The sequence below is a fragment of the Sinocyclocheilus anshuiensis genome, unplaced genomic scaffold, assembly GCF_001515605.1.
Source record: "Sinocyclocheilus anshuiensis isolate Anshui unplaced genomic scaffold, SAMN03320099.WGS_v1.1 scaffold1391, whole genome shotgun sequence".
Lineage (NCBI taxonomy): Eukaryota > Metazoa > Chordata > Actinopteri > Cypriniformes > Cyprinidae > Sinocyclocheilus > Sinocyclocheilus anshuiensis.
The window spans coordinates 150,940-176,654 of record NW_015540990.1 but is presented as its reverse complement, the minus strand read 5'-3'; the positions used below and the strand labels follow the sequence as shown (position 1 = coordinate 176,654).

The following is a 25,715-nucleotide window of genomic DNA, read 5'->3' as shown; positions in this document are numbered from 1 at the left end:
TAAAAGATATTTTATATTACATTTTAAAATATATTAAAATAGAAAACACTTATTTTGAATTGTAAATTTTATTGTGAATTTTAATGCTGTTTTACCATATTGATAGTTTTATCTGTTGATTAAATTAATGCAGGCTTGTTGAGCATAAAGAGACTTGTTTCAAAACATTTGAGAAAGCCTTATCAACCCTAAACTTTTGATTTGTAATGCTTATCTATCTATCTATCTATCTATCTATCTATCTATCTATGTCTGTCTGTCTGTCTGTCTGTCTGTCTATCTATCGTATGCCACTTCTCATAGTCTCATCTCACATGCTGGCATGTCATAACACCATCATTTTGAGCGATTATTAACAGATCATATCATTAGCGCATTACGCTGTATCCATTCTGCACATGATGTCACATGTTCTTTAGTGCTGAGAGCTTCGTAAAGTGAAATGTGACTTGTGTTTGCTGTGCCGAGGGGCAATTTTGACCAAATAAAATCCAAAAATTGCTATTTGTTCAGTAAATTAATTTCTATAAAAGTCAACAAATCCCTCAGCTGTCAAATTTGTAATTCAGTCTCAATCCACAATATTGACTGAAAGTGGGCGGTTGATTGGATAAGAAGGAGACAGGCATTAATGTGTGGCTCTGTCTCTCTGCTCTCTGGTTTTATAGTCGCAGCGGCGTGTCACGTTTCACCTGCCGGACGGGTCTCAGGAAAGCTGCAGTGACAGTGGGCTAGGGGACCATGAGCCTGTGGGCAGTGGGCCGCTCATCTCACACCCTCTCCCTCTGGTGCAGGCGCAGGACGAGTTCTACGAGCAGGCCTCTCCGGACAAGAGGACCGAAGCGGACGGCAACTCAGACCCCAGCTCCGGTGAGTCTGCTCATGTTTTCAGTGCAGCTCTAGTTACTCTCCTTCTCTCTTTGTCTCTGCTCTTCTCTGAACTTAACAGAGGAGGAGGAGCTGAGCCAGAGAGCAAGATGAATATCACAGATGATAGTTTTCATTATACGCCTTCCCACTCAATGTGTGCAACAATTTAATGTTCTGCAATAACAGTTTACAATGTAAATATAGAGTGCTCTCATGATACACAGAATGAAGTTTGCACAAGTGAACGTAGTTGTAATAAATAAGAGATGGGTAGAGGCAAAATTGCACAATTATGCGTATTTGTGCAGAAATGCAGTAGATGTGCATTAAGATGTGCTTTACACCTCATATTAAGTCAGTCGCAGCATGACGTTTCCAGCATTTTTTTCTGTTCACGCTGAACTCTTGATGCTGTGCATAATGACAGAAGGCCTGGTAATCAGAATATATATGTTGTTTAATGTATATTTATGACAGTCGGTGGGATTCGCTTTAGATAGAGCGAATAAAAAGCAAGCAGCAAAATGTCTTGCAATTTTTTGTGTCTGGTTAGGACTGTTTAGATGGCAAAATGAGCTTGGTATATCAGAAGTAGCAATTGCTTAGATGGTACACTGGAATATTTGGTGTAAAATAAATGTTTAAATAAAAACGTAAATGTTCAATAGCTAGTAAATTCCACAAACAATTACAAAGAAAAAGCAAGTAACACTGAATTAAACTACTTTTTTTTTTTTAAGTAAAAAAAAAAAATATATTTTTTTTTTCTTCAACTGCCAAATATCGTGTTTAATTAAGTGCTACTTGCTTTTTATAAATATACTTGCTGTGTGTATATATATATGCCATTTTACTTAAGGAAAATTAAGATTATTTAAGGACCATTTTGAATTATTATTATTATTTTGTGCCAGTTACATACAATTATCACATTCTAATTCAATAAAATAATGATTGAATACTCTAATAAAATAGTTTAAAATAATAAAAATCAACAATAAATTAAAAACAACAAATACAAGATGCTTTACTATTTAAATATCTTTAAATCTCAATATTTTTTTAATCATTAAAATAATGAGAATCATATAATTTGTTGAATTCTGGTAAGCAGGATTTATTATTTATTTTTTTATTTTATTTTTCTAGGGAAAGTGCTAAATTATCATAAAAATAATAACACAGCGAAAAATCTAAAATTGTCTTAACCTTCATTGCTCAGCAAAATATATTTTCTTGTTTCCTTCCCTTGATTTATTTTGAGGTGAAATATGGTCCTGGATCTGTTATTGACAGCTTTGTGAGGTTCATCCAAATGCCCCCCAAAATCATTAAATCAGCTGAATGAAAAACAAATAACAATTACAGAAAAAAAAGCAGACATTTGTGGAATTGTAATAAAAAAATGCTTTGAAAGGAAAATTATCTTTGCAATTTTGCTCATCTAAGCAGTGTGAACCAGCAGAACCTTCATTCTCACCTTGAGTAAAATTAGGAAAGGTCGGTCAAAAGAAGACATTTGATTTATATGTCATTGTCCTTAATATGTCACCATAGGTTTTGAGGTCCCTTCCTGCGTGAAAAGAGCCGTGATGGAAGTATGTGTATTTATACGCTAATGGTCAGTCGCGTCTCTCTGGGCTGAGAGAGTGAAGCTCTATTGGGCTCAGCACGTACTTGATTTATTTAGCGATGATTTCCCTGTTGGGGTCTCATGCGGCAAAGATGTTCAGTTTTTATATTTCCAGCCATAGCACTCCATGACCTACTTTTCCAATCACAGAGAGCCATAGATCTGCTCCAGCACCTGTATCGCCCATGGTCAGAGATATTTAACGTGCGCACGTTTGCACCTCACGATTCATTTGAGTGGTTTAACTAGTTTTTGGACAGTTTTTCGCACCAGGATATTCTCAGATTTTTCACACACCCTTTATTGGTCTCTAAAGATTCATTATAGACGTCATGCATGTATCCGTGAGACTCCGCGTCTTTTCTTGCTATTAATATGATATTGAAAGTGTGATCTAGTGCAGAGCGGCACAACTCAAGTGTCTCCTTTTAATTTGATGAGAGAGGGGGGAGCTCAGAAACAATCATTTGCATAAGGTAGGTGATAATTGCTCTTTTTAATGGAATTGATGGTGATGTACACACCAATTATCTACAAGCTCTTAAGCCTGGTAATTAATTAGCACACAAATGGCCGTGGTGCCATGGAGACCGGCGCATAATCAAATATTGGACACACACAGGGGCTATATTGGGAGCATCACCAAGCTCGGATGGCAACATCAATTAGAGGTCAGTAAGAGATGAGATGAGCAAATCAAATTGAGCTTCTTATACGTCACCGAGGTCTCAGTAGCACAGGGAGCGTCAAACTCCACATTTTGTAACTCAAACTTTGGCAACTTTCGAAATAAATGTAAAGATGTGCATTGGTGTAGAATCTGGTGTGGACCTTTGGGACATGTTCCTACCAAAGCCAAAATATAACGATTAGTGATTTCAAAGAAACTGAGTGAAAGATAGATAACTAATTGGCTGCTTGTATCTGTCTTAAATTAAATTGGACTGTAATCTTAAGCCTGGTCCATTGGCTTTGGTATGGATCGGTGTGCATTGATAAAGTCTGAGGAGATGTTCATACACTCCAGTTTCATTAATTAAGCATATCAAAAGGTTCATCTAAACTCCTGCTGCACAGACTGTTGAAGTACTGCAGTGCAGTAGAAAAGTTAATTTCACTCAACTTATGAACTGAACACTCTTTTAAGTGTGTTTGATTGTGTGTGTATTACAGATGGGGCACAAGTATATATACACATTAATGTATACATATAAAGTTAAGTGCTTACACACTACCGTTCAAAAGTTTGGGGTGGGTACGATTTTGTATTTTTTTGTTTGAAAGAAAAAAAAACTATTTTTTTTATTAATTAAGAAAGGGTGCATTAAATTGATCAAAGTGACAGTAAAAACTTTCTAATGAATAATGGTTTTTACAAATATATAAATATATATATACAAATATATAAAAAAACACAATTGTTTTCAACACTGAGAATAATAGAAAATCTTTATCAAATCAGCATATTAGAATGATTTCTGAAGGATGTGACACTGAAGCCTTATAAAAAATGCAGCTTTGCATCACAGGAATAAATTATATGTGACCCTGGACCACAAAACCAGTCATTAGGGTCAATATTTCGAAATTGAGATTTATACATCACCTGAAAGCTGAATAAAGAAGCTTTTCATTGATGTATGGTTTATTAGGATCTGACAATATTTGGCCGAGATACAACTATTTGAATATCTAGAATCTGAGGGTGCAAAAAAATCTAAATACTGAGAAAATCGCCTTTAAAGTTGTCCAAATGAAGTTCCTAGCAATGCATATTACTAATCAGAAATTAAGTTTTGATATATTTACATTAAGAAATTTACAAAATATCTTCATGGAATATGATCTTTACTTAATATCCTAATGATTTTTGGCATAAAAGAAAAATCGATAATTTTGACCCATACAATGTGTTTTTGGCTATTGCTAAAAATATACCCAAGCAACTTAAGACTGGTTTTGTGGTCCAGGGTCACATATTATAAAACAGATAGTTCCAGTCCTTGATTCTGATTGGCTAAGCCACATTCGAAGCTGTTGTAAATTACTCTACAAACATACACCTTTGTTTACATTTGTGTGTTGCTCGGCAACCACTTTGTTGCAACCACAACTGATTCTGAGGAACTACATTGTTTGGTGAAAAGAATAATGTTTTTATTAATATCATTACACTTTATTTGCTGGGTTTTATTTTGTGAAACCTTACTACGTATTAAAATAACTGTTTTATAGAAGCAATAAGCCCCGTGAAGCTGTGGTTTACAGTTAATTTATAACAGCTAAGGGGTCGCTTCGCGACGTGCCTAACAACACCCCTCAGCTGTTATAAATTCACTGTAAACAATGAACGACTCGTTTGGACTACAGTGTTTGTTTTCCGGGCTTTGTGATATCACAAAGCGGCTCATTAGAATATCATTAAAAAGAATTCCCGCCTACATAAATTCGAATGGTTGGGGGCTGGGGAGGGGCGATGTTGTGGTTAGAACGCTTGATTGAGTGAGTGCATCAGACGAGACAACGAAGAAGAAGTGCTGCTGCAGAGTTAGTGCATCAGAGAAAATGAAGAAGAAGAGCTGCTGTGCTGTAGCGGACGCCAAACGGCGCCGCCGGTGTGCCTACACTCATAGAAAATAATGTATTTGAATTTTAAAGACGTGGCGCGACGCTGCGCTTCTCGTCCGGTGCGCGACCGCCTGAAACACTGTTTTTTTTCACCTCCATGCCCAAACGTCTTTGTTTGGGCTTCCGAAAGCGGATGATGTCAGGAAACAGTGGTTGCAATTTATTTTTTAACTCTGTCCCTGAGCATTATAACCCCAATTTGCTATTGTGTGCTGCGCATTTTACTGAGGACAGCTTCCACAACATGAGGGAGTACAGTGCCTGCCAGATTCGCCAAAAAGCTTTTGTTGAAAGACGGAGCAAGGGGCGTGGCAGTACTGAAACACCGTCTAAGCTGTTCGCCAATCACAACGCACTGGGACAGCTAACCAATCACAACACATTTTGTTTTTCGGAAGGTGGACCTTCATCAAAGCCGGAACTAATCGAGCCGTTCATGCCAGACTGGGGAGAAAGGTATTTTAATATTGTAAATTATGTGAAAAATAATGCGTTTTTCGAACCACCAAGCATGAGAGCATGTTCTAGTACACCCCAAAACAAAATCAAGACTTTGTAAAAGAGCATAATAGGACCCCTTTAAAATACATTGTAACAGAAAACAGTCACTTTAAATTGTAAAAAAATGTTTCACAATTTTACTGTATTTTTGCACAAATAAATGCACTTGATGGCTTCTTCCATAAAGATTTTAAAATCTTACGGACCACAAACTTTAGAATGATAGTGTAAGTTAGAAATCAGAGTCATTCTAGAAAAAAATACGCAACCATGGAATGCTGCGATGAACCAATTATTCCTTTAATAACATAAGGCCATATTCAAGGTCACAGATTCTGTGAAAACTCAAGCTTTACATCTACCTGAACCCAGAATGTCACACAATGTTCTTTCTGAATTGCAGTTAACAAGAGCGGTGAAAACATATGCCTCTGTGGGTCTCCTGCACTCAGATGCCACAGAACGCTGGTTTCTAGTATGTGGAGCCATTGTGTGCCGCATACAAATCTCTCTATGTCTGCATGCTCAGTGAGTTCAGGAAGCAGTCTTCTGTAAAAACTGGCTGTGAGGATTAATTTGTCAACTTCTGATGATCTGTACCAACCACAGGGGAACCGAGGGTTCGAGGTTGTTGTGCAGATTGAATTAATCTCTGAAGTTGTGAGCGTTTATCTCTTATGTTTTCTTTCTTCGGTGTTTATCCCTGCTCCGGTGTTAAACTTGTTTGTTACCTTATGCAAAAGAACCACAAGCTCCGCTTTTTGAATGCTGCCGACAGGACTGTCAACGTCAATTCATGGCAACAACTTAAGAAGACAGGGAAACATGTATCGGAGTGGGCTCCATTTGGACTCGGCGGGAGATCCCGACATCCCGCTCCACGTGTGTAGGCTTCAGAAAGCTGATTTCCTTCGCCACAAAACAACATTTGAACAAAAGCAACCCTCTGAGATGATAATTACGGGATACTTTTTAGCTCTACAATTCAAGGATTTGAAGAAATATTTTTTTTTTTTAAGCATTTGTAAGAAAGCGACTGGGAGCTAATATACGAGTCGCAGCAGCTGTGTTTGCAAGTCTTATACTTCTTTTGGCATTCAGAGGCGAATTTATTCTACCTTTATTCCATGCAGCTGTTGTTAATTGCGAGTACATATGCATTAGTATCTAATTAGCAATTATGCAGATTGACTAATTATTTTTATGCTTTCAATCAAAAGGTATTAAGCTAGCGGGTGCTAATTGTAGGTCAGCGTTGCATGTGCCGCTACTTTATTCTGACATTTAAAAAAATTATGTGTTTATCAAGAAGCGAGTGTGCACAGAAGATTTTTTGACACGACTTTATATGTATAATTTAAAAGCTAGAAAGGCTAATTTTAATCTTGCGGGCATCTTAAATTATTTGCAAAAGTGTTTTAAATGCTTTGCGATTTCAACGTCCTCTGGAATAATTACCCGCATTCATTCTCAGGTTGCTGTGCTGCAAATGTGCGCTTTAATTTGTAATCTAATAACTCTGGGTTATAATTGGTGGTTGAGATGGTGGTGATTGTTTAAATACGCCAGGCGCACATACAATAACCCATAGCTGTTTATTTATTGATGCATGATTCAATGCCTTGGGTTTAAAAATAACCTATTAATTAAACCTTACAGTATCTTTAAATATTAAACCACAAATAATTTTTCTGTTTTATTTGTCCTTGATTTGAGGCATGCATTATGCTGTTAAAAATACATCCAAAGCGAACTTTTCTTCTAGCGAGTCAGTTTGAAAGAATAAATGGATTGTGAGATGTACCACTTCATTCTTTGCTTTTAGTTTTGCTCCTGTTCTGGCGAGTTTGGTTTTATAAAGTGCCTTTAAATAAAACATGTACGGTTTGTGTGCAACAAGACCCCATGAGAGCCAAATTCCACTCATATTATTCAGGAACACAGCTTCCGTTCACGGTGAACTTAATGGTGGAGTCGAACGGAAAGATGTGCCGTTTTTTGTAAGTGTGTTTTTGAAGACTGCATGATGGAGTAGAATGCCGGAGTCTGTTCGTGATCCTCAGACGTCACAGCAGAAGGCCATATAAACGTGAGCTTCGGTGGAAACCCTGAGCTGAAACGAGGGGATAAAATACAAAGATAGTTAAAGAATACAGCAATACAAGTAGAACAAAGCTATCTGATGTCACAGTCACAGATGGACAGAATAATGTGAGTGAATATGTTCTCCTGTTATAGACTTTAGCATAACAGCTAGTGTCTTTTTTTGTCTCTGTATTTCTCCTCTTCTCTAGCTTGCTTCCTAATCTAGCGATCAAATAAATTCCTTGATTCCTGATTGAAGTTGCTTTTTTCCCCTCCTTTTGGAAGCTGTTTTATCTTTAATATAATGCTACTAACCATATAATTGTGCATAGTTTAGATGGTAAAAATAAATAGGCTTATCAACTTAGAATAAAAGGTTGTCAAATATTATTTGTCCAGTCATAATATATTTTGGCAGATCTGGTGGTTCATCTGTCTAGTATTTTTATTTTATTTTATTTTATTTTATTTTGCCCAGCACTATTAAATCAACTGGCAAATCAACTAAAAATATATATTTTATATTTATTTACTGTAGTTATTTGTATGTTTGTTTGTTAATTAGTTAGTTAATTTTATTTAGTTGATATACGTTATGCTGATTCATTTGATCAGTCAAGTAGCATATCATGGCATTTGTTTTATTCTATTTTTTATGTATTTAATTTGTTACCCAATTAGTAACACTTATTACTTTTCATGTTTGAATTTAACATTTTTATATTTTTGTATAATAGACCGTATCAGCGCAGTGTTGGGTTAAGAGCCACTGTGATGCAGCACATGAATTCTTGAGTCTCCATTTTTCCCATTGAGTTTCTAAACAGAATCAATAACAATAATTAAAAATAAAGAACTGAAGCACTGAGTCATGGATGCTAAGCATGTTGACGCTGCTTCTGTGGGAGAACATCCACACAGCGACAGGCCACACGGTTCTCAAAGAGGAGTGCAGAAAAGATGAAGAGTGCAGGAAAATCAAGCAGGACAGGAAGTGGGGAGGTGCCAGGAAGAGAAGGCTCGTCCGTGGAGTAATGAGGATTCAAGGCAAACACGACTCTGTCAATCATTTGCCTTTGTGGAAATACTGAAATTAATTACCCCACGTTGGCAGGATGCCATGTTTGCCGTGCATGACTGCTAGTGCTGACAGCAGGCCAGGAGTGAGATGAATGAGTGATCGCAGGAAGGAGAGAGATTATGACTGTTTGACAGATGAATTTCCGTTTAATGTGGCAAAAAGAGAACGGTGGGTGTGGCAGAGTATTGCAGTGTAGTGAAGTATTGTTCATGCTAAATAACAGTCTGCTTGTCTGAGGTCACAGTGGGGAATGGAGACTCATACATAACATACAACAAACATCACAACTCCTTTTTAGATATTAACCTCAACTGAGAGCTCACAAATCATCTTCTATCATCTTTCTTCTCACATAATACAATTTCAACTCAAATTATATAACCACTCATTTATTTGGTAAGAAGTCAGGTTATGATTGGAATGATAATGTACAACTAACTGGTTATTATCACAAAATAAACCCCTTCAGGATCAAACAAGATCATGTATCACCCTGAAAGGATTTATTTTGTGATAATGACCAGCTAGCTGTGCATTATCACCACACTTATAACCTGAATATTTGTTTATAATAAATATATACAGTATTTTTAACAGAAATATCAGTGAGTCACTTCCATCGTCTTTGTAATGTCATTTTCTGAGTATTTACAGTTTGTTGTTGTCTAATGGACCGCCTGCCTGGCTGTAGTTGTGTTTGTTTATATACGAATGTATTTACCGACACATTTATTTTTCTCATGCATTTCCGTTTTTTTTATTTTTTCCCCCCCAGGATCCCTGGCAGTGCTAAACTTAAATTTTACACGGTACCATGGCAAGGGGAAGGACCCTTTATGCAATTAACTAATTAATCTAATTACTAAGTTCATAATTAATTGCGTAATTAAAAAGATTTCATTGAGATCCCACCTACAGCGTGGAAGCGCTGCTGCAGCACAAACTATCAGGAATTGCAGTCAGAGCTTCTGTTCACATCGTGTCAACAGGGTCTGATTACACGAGGCGAATAAGATTCAATCAGCTGCATTTGCCTTGATGATATAATTATTTCAGTTTGATTTGTTAATGATGCTTTGAGAAAATGATGCTTAAAAGCAGCTTTAGTAAATCTACTACAGATTTACAAGGTATTATGTAAAGTAGTTAAGGTTAAGACAGCTCTGAGTGGGACTTGTTTTTTTGTCCTGGCACATGTTCGCTCCCGCAGAATGTCCACTTGTTTCCGACTTGTAATGATTTTCTTCCACGTCATGTTGTTTACTGAGATTTCAATGCTGACCGTGCTCAAAAATGGAGCTACAAATGCTGTGTTCTTTCATAAAGAGAGTAGAAACAGTAAACACTCTAGTCTAATGACATTGAGAATCACATTTTTAACCATTGAAACAAACAGTTTGAAAGAACTGATTTGTGTTTTAGAAGGAACAAACTGTTACAACTTCATCTTAATGAATGTACCATTTATAAAAATTAATATATTTTATAGTCACCACCTAAAGAACGGAGAACTTAAAACCTATAATATACAGTATAACTAAATGTTAAAACACAATGTTAAAAAATACATGGTGATTATAGTTAACTGTCTTTTTAATAAAAATAAAATAAAATGCAAAAAAATAAATAGAAATTTTAATAAAATTACTTGTTGCCAAGGGAACATTTCAAATTTTAACTTGATGCCCTAAAAACTGTATAAACATAAAAAAAAAATCTTAGTAAAAAAATTAGTAAAACTTTAAAATTAAAACAAAATATAAAAATATAATTCATAACTTCTTACTTCTATAAAAACAAGTAATTATTGTTTACAAATAAGTAATTATTAATCATTTAATTTATAAACCTATTAATGTTTTTTTTTGTAATTAATTAAAATACAATTTGAATAAAGAAAATGATCAACTAAATCTTATGTAACAAACTATAAATAGAAACAAAGCATCTTCCAAATCACACTACAAAGTATTATCGATAGTTTGACCTGTGGTGAATATTGGTAATTAGTTATGAGAAAGGTGTATGTTTTACAAGTGTACTGTATTAAACTAGTCTATGTTAGTTGATGTTTATCAGGTGGGTTTATTTGACTTGACTTTATGAACTTGATCTGATCTGTATGATGCTATTATCATCCCTCCCACGTTTTTGGCTTCTAGCAGGTAAAGATTTCATGAGCGTACACTGTAAAAAAAAAAAGAAATCTGTGACATTTACGGTTAAATACCGGCAGCTGTGGTTGCCAGAACTTCACCGTAAAAAAATATGGTAGCAACGTTTTAGGATTTACCGACTTAACTTAAATTCACAATAAAATACCGTATTTCATTAACTGATGTAATGTTAATAAACCAACATATTGAAGTACTAATATCTGTTTTAAACCATTGTAATGCACTGAAAACCAACAAAACCGGTGGTGATGAGAAAGTCACATGATGAACCAAAGCTCATCACAAACTTATATATTAGAAGGTGCACAGTGTCATTCACACAAACACTAAACACCATCATAGTGACACACACAATACTGAAATAATGCAATAAACATTAATTTAACAACATTAGATGTAAGATTAAACCCTAATGTACACAACTGATAAGAAAAAAAAAAAAACTAAGAAGGAACATGTCATTTCAACAAAAAACATCAAATATGAAGTGTCATGGAAGGAATTCTGGGAGTGTCAATTTACGGGTTTTCACTGTAAATTATACAATGACTTTACTTTTTCACTTCCAAAAAAAAATTTTTTTAACAGTATTTTACTGTAAAATTACATTAAATATAATTACATTTATTCACCGAATATAGTATGCAAACTTACTGTTAAGCAGTTAACAGGTTTTTACTGTAGCATTTTTACAGTCTTTTACTGTTAAAATCACAATCATTTTTTACAGTGTGTTCATGATGCAGACAGATAGCAGCCGAAGTGAGAGTAGGCGGGGAAGTAAAGCAGAGGGAAAACGTTACTCACTAGGTCAGAACTCACTCTCAGTGAGAGGTGAGAGTGAAACAAAGAGCAGGCGGAGCACTATTAGTTTCACTATTAATTTACTGATTTATACACTAATGGAGACATTTGTTGTTGCTGTTAAACCGAGGAAGGTGCATGGGAAAAACAGAAAAGCTGTCTGCATCAATCTAAACATACAAATCAAACAGACTCTGGGTCGTACTCTATCCACAAACTATACTAACGCGTGCTTGTTCGGTCCACATGTGCTAACCACATCAGATCGGCGGTCCAGATGTGAAGCGTCTCGGCCTTGATACCATTCGTAAAACGAGATGCAAACAAGCTCTTCTGCTTTGTCAACATTTCCTACGAGCTCACAAAGAAAACAAACAGAGGCAGAAGTGTGATTGCGCGCGTGTGGGAGAGTGCGAGATGATTTAAGCTCTTACAGGAATCATGCCGGTGCGGTGTCATCTTGAGAACAGAGTAACAGCCTCTCCGCTAAGTGAAAGTCGCGGTTCAGAGTGCGCTTTTCTCTGATACCCACCAAAGCAAGGTGTTAGGCGTCTGCTGTGGCTTTGAAAGTCTGTGCATTCATTTATATTTAAATCTTCCATCTCTGCGGTGAATAAAGTGGCGGTGAGCTGTTTTCAACCCTTTTAACACTTGATTCAAAACATTTAGTGGGAGCAGCAAAGAGTAACAAGAAAATATATTTATTGATGCCGGAGCAGGATGCGTGCAGGTTAAAGGCATAGGCTGTCTGGACGTGAACTAGTGGGTTTTTGTGCCTGTGCACTTGTGTGTATGTGTGTGTGTCTCTGTGTGAGTGTGTGTTTATGCCATGGCCAGTGGTTCTTTGTGATGGCAGGATGGCAGACCGTGCGCTCTGGGGGCCAAGGGTGTTGATGCTAAATGCGGAGAAGAGAGATTGTTATGTTTTCTAGCATGAAAACGGAAGCACTTTTACCATCCATCATTGATGAGTTTGAGAAGATTGGTAATTCCCTCGCCATGCTTCGGAGCCTGGTATGGCTCGCTGGATTGACACACATACACACATACCAACAAAACATTCATCTGAATGAGCAGTGTGTCAGTGACTCAAGACTGTAAAAATATGCTCTGTTGACTCTCTTAACTTATGCGAGCTGTTCTTCAGGTCATGATCGCACCAACAACTCTTCGGGATATATACTGTATATGGCAGCCTTTTAAGTGGTTATATCTACATAAAAGTGTTCAAAAGACAGGTTTTTGATAAAAATACAGTAAAAACACTTGTGCTTTAAAATATTATTAAGATTTAAAATAACTGTTTTATTAGGGGCCAAGCCCTAAAGGGGCTGTAGCCCCTATTGTATCCGTTGGTTTTCTTATATTTGAATTATATTATATTATTTGAAATATATTATATTTTGTAATGTAATTTATTAATGTGATGCAAAGCTGAATTTTCAGCTTCATTACTCCAGTCTTCAGTATCACAGGATCCTTCAGAAATCATTCTAATATGCTGATTTGCTGCTCGAGAAACATTTCTGATTATTACTAATTACAGTTACTAACTGAAGTTAATTAATTTTTTTATTTTTTGGAAATTGGCTTTAGAAACATATTTATTCTTTTATTTGCACACACACACACACACACACACACACACATATACATACACACATGTGTATACATATATATGTGTGTGTGTGTGTGTGTGTGTGTATTAGGGCTGTCAATCGATTACAATTTTTAATCTGATTAATCACACACTTCATGAAATTAAGCATAGACCATTTATCTTGTTTAAAATGTTCATTTAGTCATAATTTGCTATATCCAGCAAAGTAAACCAAAAGATTGAAGGGTAATTCTCAAAAATCTATATTTTCTGCAAGCTTTTTTCAAGATAAATGTAGATGTCTTTCCAAAAAAGGACACTTAGAAACTCCAAAAGGACACCAAATAACCAAATGATATAAGGAGCCCATATAAGCACATATGAAATAAAAAAAAAATAGAATTTTATAGTATGTGTACAGTGCAACAGCAAAGAGCTTTTTTACATTTTAGAGAAGCCAAGTTGCAATACTGAACAGGACCACATGGAGATGCCAAAAAAACATTCCATTCAGCCTGTACTTCACAGCGCGATGTGTGAGGGCTCGCGCTCTTCAGAGACAATCACAGAATATGACAGAGCTCGTGTTTTAAAGCCAAACACACTGGACTTAATAATTCACTAAAAAACGCAACACGAGTCTCTGTTCTCTCTGCAATCTCTGAGGCAATCAGTCTGGTTTCCTTTTTATTAGCGCTGTTTTGGACGGATTGTTTGAATGCATTCACGTACCGGATCATTGGACTGAAAACTTTCCCGGAGTTTAGCGGCTTAAAATGATCTAATCGCAAGCAGAGTAGCAAAATTGGGTTAAAGGGTTAGAATAGAAATTGTGCTTCAGTAATTTTGCGTTAATTGCGTTAAATTATTTTAACGCGTTAAGGATTGTAAAATTAATTGCATGCGTTAACGCGTTAACGATGACAGCCCTAATATATATATATATGTATGTGTATGTGTGTGTGTGTGTGTGTGAGAGTGGTATCACACTATATCACATTATATCATGTTTAAGCACTATAGAGACATCAGAGCCAGCAGCAAATTTCAGAAGATTTGGCCGAGTTGAGGCTGTTCTCGGCAGGTTCATGAGTGCTGAATGGCCACTGACGCACTGGAGCTCACGTAGTATTTAGTATTTATACTTTTTACATTACATTTTTTTTTTTTAAATATCAGATTTATATAATATATTCTTCAAATGTTTGATTGTATCTGTCCCAATTCTGTACATGCTAGACTCATCTGTTTTATTTTGGCAGTAAATGCACTCTGTTCTTAAAGGAAACTACTTACTCAGACACTACTGATTGGCAAAGGCCTCGCCAGGTCTTAAAGCGTCCAGACTTTGAGGTGTGTAACTATTGTGAGAGGGACATTAAAATATCCCTTTTTTTTCCTGAACGTCTCTACGCACATCTGTCTGTAGCGGACAGGGATACTTAAGAAAAATGACAGTGAAACATTAAATTGTATGTCCTTCCAGTAACAGAATGAAGCACTTGGCCCTCATTCACAAGGGCTCTTGTAGGATGTTGGCCCCTTCCCACCGTTTGACTGGCCCCTCAGGCTCAGTGCCTGCCGCTGCTGCCCACTCTACAGAACAGGTTCTGCCATCATATTCTGCCCATCTGCCACCGGTCACAACCAACACAAAAGCACCGTTTGAAGGCATCATGTTGACAATCCATCTCAACAATAAGCCATTGTTTATTGAATAAGTGGAGGGATGTCCTGCCAGTGGTATTCAGATCCATTTAGTAATATGAACTGCAGACTTGGGATTCACTTCTAATGGCCATTTACTGGTGGTGAATGGATGACATTGGGCTTCTACATCAATAGTGCAGGGAAAACCATTGGTTATATACTGTAAAAACTATTCAGGAAATATAAATTGTGCATGCAATACCCGTAACGTTTGACACATGGGCGACTTGCACATCCACATGAGGTTTGAGCCTCTAACCAACTGCTGCATTTCATAAATACTGTATAGAGAACACATGGTGCACGACCCGGGCGCATATGTGAGGTCGTATGGAAGCTCGTACAGATGGTGTACATGATTTTAAATGCATGTCTGGTGTAATGTTGGTTAATATGGCAGCCGTGCTTTCTCTCGGGTTATTTAGCATTTCGGAGCTCTGGGACATAAAGGCCTTTAATAGATTTTGGTCTCCAGAGAGCAACGAGATGAGCTGAGAAGTCACAAAGTGTGTGTGTGTGTGTGTGTGTGTGTGTGTGTGTGCATGCGTGTTGGAGAGAGAATGAGTTGTGAAGATATAAGTGCGACTAGATGTCAGCTAAATTGCTAACGGATGCCTTAAAGAATCTAAATTACCTTGTTATTACCTGCAAAAAGCGGATGTGTGTGTGTGTGTGTGTGTGTGTGTGTGTGTGTGTGTGTGTGTGCAGATGCAGTGTTTCTCAGTCACGGGCTGTGGATGCCTTGTTGTCCAGAATCCTTTTTATGTGTAATATTTAATGTAAATACGTTTGGGTTCAGTAGGAATATTTGAAATGAAAGAAATGAATGTTTATTCAGCAAGAATACACTGATAAACTGATAAAAAATTACAGTAAAGACATGTATAATGTTACAGAATATTTATATTTCAAATAAATGTTGTTCTTTTGAGCTTTCTATTCATCAAAAAATACTAAAAACATGTTATGGTTTCCACAAATATATGAAACAGCACAGCTGTTTTCAACATTGCCAATAATAAGAAATGTTTCTTGTGCAGCAAATCAGCATATTAGAATGATTTCTGAAGGATCATGTGACACTGAAGACTGGAGTAATGATGCTGAAAATTCAGCTTTGCATCATAGGAAGGAAATTATATTTAAACATATATTCAAATACAGAATATTTATTTAAATTGTAATAATACTGTATTTCACAATATTACTGTATTTTTTATCAAATAAATGCAGCCTTTCAAATCTTCAAGTCTTTTATCTATAAAAATAAATAAATAAATAAATAAATCTTACTTGCCCCAAACTTTATAATGGTAATGTACGTGTAAAATTATTAGTGATGTTTAATATTTAAACATGAAGATTTATACATTTTGTTACATGATATGTTTCCATAAAAGAAAATACAACAGAATTGATGATATTATTGCTGATTGGACAAGTCAACTAACATTAGTATCGAATCGTACTTGATTTCATTTGATTTAAAATATGACTGGGTTGAGACGTGCTGGTCTAGATGGTAAGCTTTGTGTTGCGGAAACTTACCAGTAGGGCTGGGTGATATAGCTAAAAAATGTATCAACGATATAATGTTTCATATCGTTTGGTATCGATAATTATTTACATTTTTTATAACCTTTTTTAAAACAAAGCGCAATTTATTTATTTATTTTTTTTATTTAACCACTGTTTTTAATTTACCCAATTGATTGAGACAAACAACAATTTTTGTTTTGTTTTTACAGTCAAACACAACATCAAATTCAAACAAATGTTTTCTTTCTTATGTGTTATATGCAGATTAAATAAGTCTTATGGTATATGTACGTATGTATTAGGGCTGGGCGATATAGCTAAAAAAATTATCAACGATATAATGTTTCATATCGTTCAGTATCGATAATTCTTGAAATTTTTTATAACCTTTTTTAAAAAGAGCAATAGAATTTTTTTATTTTATTTAGCCACTGTATTTTTAAATTAACCCAATTTATTGAGACAAACAACAAATTTTTTTTTGTTTGTTTTAACAGTCAAACACACAATAAAAATTTTTATATGCAGATTAAATAGGTTTTAAGGAAACTTTTGGCTTGTCTCCCGAGGCCACAGGAGGGCACAATGAGCAAAACAATACAGAGTATTAAATTGCCAATGCAATGAAATAACTGTCCATAAAAAACGTGCATAACGTCTGAATTAGCATATACAGTGGGTACGGAAAGTATTCAGACCCCCAAGGGTCTGAATACTTAGGACCATGTGATATTTCAGTTTTTCTTTTTCAATAAATCTGCAAAAATGTCAACAATTCTGTGTTTTTCTGTCAATATGGGGTGCTGTGTGTACATTAATGAGGAAAAAAAATTAACAAATGATTTTAGCAAATGGCTGCAATATAACAAAGAGTGAAACATTTAAGGGGGTCTGAATACTTTCCGTACCCACTGTATAAATCGCATAAACAATTGAAAACATAGACACAGTTAAAAGGAATAAACCACCTCCACAAATTTGCGACGTGTTTTCTAAACGTTTAAACTGTTTTAACTTAGCATGGCTTTCTATAACTTACATCTCTTGTGTGACACAAGAGTGCAGCAGTCGTATTTGTCCATCTAAAAACTGCACTGAATATGCGTTCTGTGTGAATGGCTTGGTTTCGGTTTTAACCTAATCAAGATCTTCTAAGCATTGAGCTACTATATTTCTCTAATATTTTGAATGCATAACGCAGCAGCGGCGCGTCTTGTGGGCTAGACTAACAAAACATTCAAATGCAACAGCGTCACTTAAATCATCATCACTGGATCACGCGCGCCACTGATGACGCACACCTAACATTCGACTGTACCATTTTTATTCAAATGCAATTTTTTTTTATTTTAAATTCGACTAATATTCATTTTTTTATTCATAATCTCGTCACAGGCAGGCACAGCACTCATGTTCGTGTTTGTGTGTGCTGTCTGCCTCACTCATAGCACGTGCCTATATCGTGCACTATATCGAAATTTTTTTCTATCGTTATCGCTGAAGGAGTAACGTCCATAAATATCGATACCGTTTTATCGCCCAGGCCTACTTACGAGGGTGTATTTGTTGCTACAAACAGGTTGGTTTAGGTTAAACCCGAACATTTCACATGAACAAAGCACACAACCTGAGAAAATTATCTTATATAGTTGACATATCTAATCAAAATGTCGTTGTTTAAAGTGGCACTATAATGACTGAAAATAAGTTGTGAATTTACCTGTGGAAACAAATTTGTTGAAGAAACATATGTAGAAGTCTTAAGAGGGTACTGACTTTTAAACAGTACGTATTCTACACTAATATACAATTACAGTATACAATTCCAATTGAAGTCCGCTAACAATGTTAGTTACGGATTCTTCTACGTATTCATAACTGAGTTCCGCATTACCATTTTCAGCCTCTCTCTGACCCTTAGATTTTAGCTTTACCTTTAAAGAGCTTACAGTTATCCTATATGCTTATGTGTGTGTATTGAAGTCTTTTACTGCAGGACAAGTGATCATATAATGATAATCTTACAGATATATGACAACATATTACTGTTTAACTACATACATTAGTGTGCTCTTTATTGCAGCACAGAATAGACGCCTCATTGGTTTATACTGGCTGATCACAATGATGAGCATCATGAATTTATATCTAACTCCGGTCAGGAGGAGCATCTACTAAAACAAACCAGAGTTATCTCTTGCTTTAACTCATCTCTTACTGTCTGCTTGTTGCTTCCGCATTAAATGAAGAAGAGGTGCATAAACTCCATCGTAAAGCCTTGTTTTAGCGAGCAGCTGGCGTCGTTGAGGTTTACTTTATTTGGGCGAGCCATTTTAAATATAGTCTAAAAAGGGCTCATTGCTATGCAGTATGAAAGAGGCCTGTAGATTTCCTCCCCCCTGTTGGTAAGCACATGGTGCAGTGTTGAGAGGTGTGATAAGGAAGAAGCTGGCAGGGGGCAGAGTGGCAGATGTTAGCCCAGGTTTCTCTGGAAAGAGCACTAATCCGCTCTCACCGCGGCTAACCGAGACCAACTTACCGAGTGCAGCCAAGTGCTCTGTCCGAATTTGATATTAAAATGAAATTGTTAGCACATGCATTATGCTTTGAGCGAGTGACTTGAATGCACAACTGGAAATTTAAGTGATATTGCTGGTGTTATTCCAGGATTTATTATGGTTTATTCGGGACGATGAAAGAGCATTAGACAATGCTCGCAAAATAGACTCGTAGTGCCAGTGTATTGTATTTTAGTCTAATTGTTTTTCTTCAAGTGCTGATCTAAAATGACTGATGTGAAGGATTTCTCTTTGAGTTTGTAAGTAATCTTGAAGATGTTTTATCAAAAGTGACTTTAAGACTTACACTTAAACATTTTCCAGGGCTCCTACAATTACATAAAACCTGGGAATACCACATAATGTTTAGCCTGTTTGTCCAGTTGATGGTTTGGAAATATAATATAATATAATGTAATATAATATAATATAATATAATATAATATAATATAATATAATATAATCAGGGCTTGACATTAACACCCGCCAAATGCGGGTGGATTTCAGCTGTGGCAGGTAACACAGTCACTAGCCACTCTGGCGTGTTGAATTTTATATACAGTAACAGAGCTCGACATTAATGCTTGTCTGGGACAAGTGGATTATTTTGAAGGGGCATGTGAAAGAAGAAAATTTTACTTGCCCGACCGGACAACTAATCTGATTAAAACATCTAATTGCAACGTAATTTCATCGAGAATGATTCTGATTTTATTACATTCGGTGTAAACGGCAATTGATAATGGATAATCAGTAACAACAAGGTCGAGCCAGTTGAATCTCATGCAGCCTGTCTGTGAGAGAATCTTGTGGATAAATCAAAACAAATGAATGCAACTGCACACAGAAGAAACATAAAAATGTAACTTTGTTTTTATATTTATAACATACAGCCTAGTTAAGCAACGTCACGACCAAGAGAGGGAAGTTCCCTTAAAACCACGATTGCAAATTTGATATTTTATACAAGAGTTAAAACGAGTAGTTAATATACATTTTAGTTCAATATTTGAATTTGAATTTATTGAAAGGATATATTGTCAACGTTGACTGTTTTTTTCTCCATTTGGTTAATGAAAATAGTTCCAAACAAAGATCACAGCAGAACATCGCGCATGTCTGAGCAACACACAGTGGTGTTTTGTTAATGATTTATTCGCGTTTTTGAATTTTGAATCATTTGAATTAATGACTCAGTGGTCCATTCATAAGGACAGGCACTTGCTTCATTCTTGAATGAATCAGCTGTCTGAACGAATCGTTTGAAGGCATGCTTCAATGACTCATTAATTAAGCTGCCACCTACTGGCGGTTTACTTTCATAGTAGCTTATCTTTGCATTTTTTCCAACATTTCATATTTGTATAGCCTATCTAAAAAAAAGAAACTATTTTAAAACACCAAGCTCATAATATTTATGCTGTTATAATTTTGTATCTAAATGCATTCGTGCTATATTTCAGCTACACTGAACTGTCTGTGCAAAAAAAAAAACATTTATTTACCCTCAAGTTGTTACAAACCTGTATGAGTTAGTTTCTGTTGAACACAAAAGAAGATATTGACTGCCCCCATTGACTTCCATAGTATGTTTGTATTTGTAATCTTATGAAAGTCGATGCTACCGGCAACAATTCGGGTACCACAACAAGAAAAACAAAAACTCATATAGGTTTGGAGGTGAGTAAATGATGACTACATTTTCATTTGTGTGAACTATCCCTTTAACATGCACAAAAATTATATTTTGAATCTGAATATGCTTTAGAAATTGATCATCCAGTAGCCTCGTATCGCTTACCTTGGACTGCATCCTTTGCATTAGCATCCTAAACCACTCAAATACAATCAGCTGTTTATTTGAGTTTATGGACGTCATTAGGCACTCGTCCATTATTTTGGAATGAAATTATAATAACAACAGCTCTCAACCATCAAAGCCTCTTGATTGCAAATAATCTGAATGGTAGCTCAGGTAGACCTCTCCATTAAACTGATTAAAACTGTCTGTGGAACCCTGTTCCATGTTCAATCAATGCTTAAAAAAGAAGAGCATCTCATGTTGTGTCTCATTTCAAGTATATTAGCGGCAGTCCCTTTGAAATTAGAAAGACAAATAGTCCACGATTTAAATTAGGAAATTAATTTTGATGCATTAGTAGGTATAATGATTTCTCAATGTAACAAGGTCAAGGTTGAAGTTAATTAGATCCACACATTAACCGAATCTTAATTTTATACAGATTTAGACATGTTTAAGGTAATGCGCGAGTTTGCACTTTTAAATATTAGGCATTGCTTCGGCCTTCACACTTAACAAACTGTCACAACAACACAAATTATCAAAAGAGAAAATCGTACAAATAAATATTCTCGCTGGTTTTATTGTATGCATGTACATATTTAAGAAGAATGTTATATTTCTATATTAAATGTATTTATATATAAATATATACACATGTAAATACATGTAAATATTTTCAAAATATATACTGCATGTGTGTATTTATATATAGATAATAAATATACACAGTAAACACACACATATATTATGTAAACAAACTTTCATTTTGAATCGATTAATCGCGACTAATTGTTTGATAGCACTAGTTTAGATATTTAAAATTTGCATAATATTTTTTATTTAAATTTTGATAAAAGTGTTATGCAAATGTCTAAAATAGTTTTAATGTGGCCTTCATATATATATATATATATATATATATATATATATATAGGAAATTAATCGCTAAGCATCAGCAACATAATAAGAGCTTGTTTTACTGTGACTGGGAAACATGAGGCTCTGGCTTCTTGTTAAGGTTGTTGCTCTTGCGCCAACTACTTTGAAGTGTGCAAATTCTGTCACAGATAGAGCATTTTGAAAATGAGATACAGAGGAATGGAGGTGGAAAATACACACTCCATCAAACGGAGAGAAAGAAGGCTGCCAACAGAAACAGTGCATGGAGGCAGGGCTTTCATATCTCTCTACCAGTATCTTTGGACGCTCTTCCAGACGAATTCTCTCCAAAGCTTCTGCTCTTCCTCACAGATAACACATTCAGACTGGTGTATTCCTTTCCTTACCCAAAAGCTTTCTCTTTTGTTATTTTATTTATTTATTTTCAGAATCAGAATTGAGTTTATTCACCAAGTTTGCACTTTTGATGGTTGGTGAGTGGCTACCACGTTAACAGTGAACATACACAATAAACAGAGAGTGAAGAAGTGGAAGAATACAGACGTACAAAGTATTAAGTTGATTGCGCTGTTGTGGTGTTCCCTTTTAGGGCATATTATTCAAGACAGAAGTAATAAAATACAGTATGAATAAGCATCGTTGAAAATGTTTTACAAGCTATTGGATTTAGCCTTTTAATAAAATGCATTCAGTGCACAGTAAAAAGAAAGAACGGAAATGTTTCAACATATAAAAGCAAGGGTTGTCTTTAAATCGTATGTTTAGTTGACATGTGAAGTTGTATTTGTAGTTGGATATTTGAGTTATTGCAACAACTTAAATCCAGGACATGCATTTTAATACTGGTAATTGCATAAATATTTTTATTTTATTTTTTTATTTTATTTTATTTTATTTTATTTTATTTTATTTTATTTTATTTTATTTTATTTTATTTTATTTTATTTTATTTTATTTTATTTTATTTTATTTTATTTTATTTTATTTTATTTTATTTTATTTTATTTTAATTATGTGTGAATCTCAAGAAAACTGTCTAGAAATGTCTGGGTCATGTTTCACCCCAAAATCAAAACAAAAACATATATAAAAAAAAACTGTAGTTGTATCTTAATCAAAACAGGGAAAACAAAGTTATTTATCATGAAATACATTTATGAAACATTTGGATTGCCATGACGGTAAATAAAATTGTCAGGATTTTTGGAATTTTTTGGGCTAGACTTTATGAAACTTCTCAAATGTTTTCAGGCTGTTATAAAAACAAAACAAAAACAAACAAACAACAACAAACAAAACATTTAGGTTTAATTGGAGGCCTTATTTTAAATGGTGGGTTGAAGGCGTTGAACACCAGCAGTAAGGTTTTATTGTCCCACCGAGTGCAATAGAGAGCGTTTAACAGTGGAATTGTTCAGTTTTGATAAACCATTACTAGAGGGGAGAAACCGTTCTTGTACTCTGCAGATGCAGGAAGGTATGAACATCACAACATGCTACACACCTGCCTCAGAGAAAACCGCTTTACTTCCCATAAAATGTATTTTCTTGCAGTTCCAGGGTGATTTTAACTGGAACGTTCGGCTGTTTGTGGTTTCTGTTCCACCACTGGCGCTCATTTCCGAAATATTATCAACCCCAATAAATAGATGACAAAATTATGACAGGTGGATTGAGCAGAGACCAAGCTAGTTGTGCAACCGCCAAAGAAACGCTGAAAGCGGCTCTGGAACAGTACGACAGCCGCCGCTCTGTCTTTACATAATGTGATGTTAAAGCTGTGGTCTCCTGGGCTTCGTCTGACTCACCCAACTCAACGTTTTGTCTCTTTCTTCTTCTTCTGTGTTGGTTTCTCACTCATGTCGGCAACTTACAGTAAAGCTGTTATCTTAGCATTAGCACTCTGTGTGGAAGACACTGAGAGAGTGTGTGGCCAGTTGAGCCATCTCTTCAGAAGAGGCTCACCTTAACCCCAGTAGTCTGATCTGGGCTTCACAGGTCTGTGATGGAGCTTAATCCACATATACACAACTCACAGAGAGACACATACGTATAGATCACACATTTAGAGAAATTACTAGAACATTCTGATTAATATCGGTATATGATCATATTCTGATTAGCTATGGGTCCTCTAACAAATTTACCTGATTGCCATTATTACATTACACCAATACTCTGGTTTCCAGACATCTGAATGAGATAGTTGGCAAATGTGTTTATTAAACTGATTATTTTATGTTTTTTTTTTGTTTGTTTTTGTTTTTGGTCCGTGTAAATGGCTTATTCAGAATATACACTTAAGATACATGGATGGGAGAAAGCAACTGTATTGCTTAACAACAGCAAACAAGTTTGGCAAGTAAACTATCAGTAAAAAATCAGTAAAAGACACAAACTATTAGTGAGCTGAAACAATTACTCTATAGAATTACTAAAAGAGCAAGTATTTCCAGTTTTCCTGTTAAATGTGGGAAATTGTCGCATAACAGTAGTAACAATATTATTAGCAATGGTACATGGTACTTTTTTTAACATTTTTTTTTTACAAGAAACTAACTCTTACTGACCCTAAACTTTTGAATAGTAATGCAAATACAATGCACTACAATCATTCCAGTTTTTTTTTTTTTTCATGTGTGTCATTTACAGATTTTGGCAATTTTGGCAACATCTTTTCGAATGATATTTAACTAAATATGTCAAGTTGCTGTTTAGTTTGATATGTTGTTATCTGATGCATTGACATTCAGACATTTTGAAGTATGGCTGACGTTTTTAAGTACTTGTGCAGCTGTATTTAGATTCTAGTCTGTTTGTAAGTGTGTATATGTGTGCGCTACCATATGGTTTGTGGTTCACTTTTCTACCACGGCTCACAGCTCTTGCCACCCTAGTAATTGCATCCTCTTGTGTGCTTGGAGCTTGTCCGGCACCTGCATGTGCGTGCGTGTATATGTTCAGCTTTAGAAGGCTTCGGTGTGTAGACAGTGGATTTTCTCATCATATGTTCCCTGTCTCACATCTTTCACCACGGTAATGTCTTATTAGTCCTGTGTCCTGCTTAATGTGCTTTTTGTTGCGATGTAGTCAGGAAATAATATTTCATGGCAGAATATAACAGGAAATGTGAGACACTTTGATGACAAAGAGGCACATACATTTGGGATGTGGCTTTAGAAAGATAGATGTACAGCTAAAAATGTCCAGGTATCACTTTATAAGGGTAATCCATCATGGCACTTGAGGAACAAAGTAAAAATGATCGTGAAGTCTAGTGGTGGAGATGAGTCCGTCCACAGACGTCATGGGGGTGAGCTGCACCTGGAAGAGCCCATTAACTGGAAGTGAGGAGGGGTGCGGTGAGAACAGAGGGACGGTGACAGATGGAGGGATGACAGGTGGAGACAGAGGGAGAGCAAGAGGTGAGAAGTAATCAAACTGAGCCCACAACTCACAGCAGAGAGGAGCAGGAATAAACATGAGAAAAAGACACAGAATACCATCATTGTGCTCTATAATACACAGTGTTGTTGTGCTGCCGGAGAACTATTAAAATAATCTATTATACATACAATTAAAAAAAGAGATGTATCAGATGATAATACCATTATATAACATCATATAACCATACCTGATAGCACCATGGTGCAGTCATGGTATCAGATGTTAATACTATGGTACTTTGATGTATACCATAGGTCTGTATGATTTAATAGATATAAAATTCCATTGACATATGACTATAAAAATAATGGTAAATAGCTACTATTTTTAGATATATACATTAGTGTTCTAAAGTTTGGGGGCAAGTGAAATATTATA

At 35.6% G+C, this 25,715-nt stretch overlaps 1 protein-coding gene across 1 annotated transcript in view; it reads left to right on the top strand.

Moving 5' to 3' along the window:
- LOC107690206 (protocadherin-9-like) overlaps positions 1–25,715 on the top strand; it is a 301,385-nt gene that overhangs the window by 184,614 nt on the left and 91,056 nt on the right. Inside the window, exon 5 of the mRNA XM_016488465.1 lies at positions 669–870. Coding sequence (XP_016343951.1) covers positions 669–870 — 202 coding nt within the window. The remainder of the gene's footprint in view (positions 1–668; positions 871–25,715) is intronic.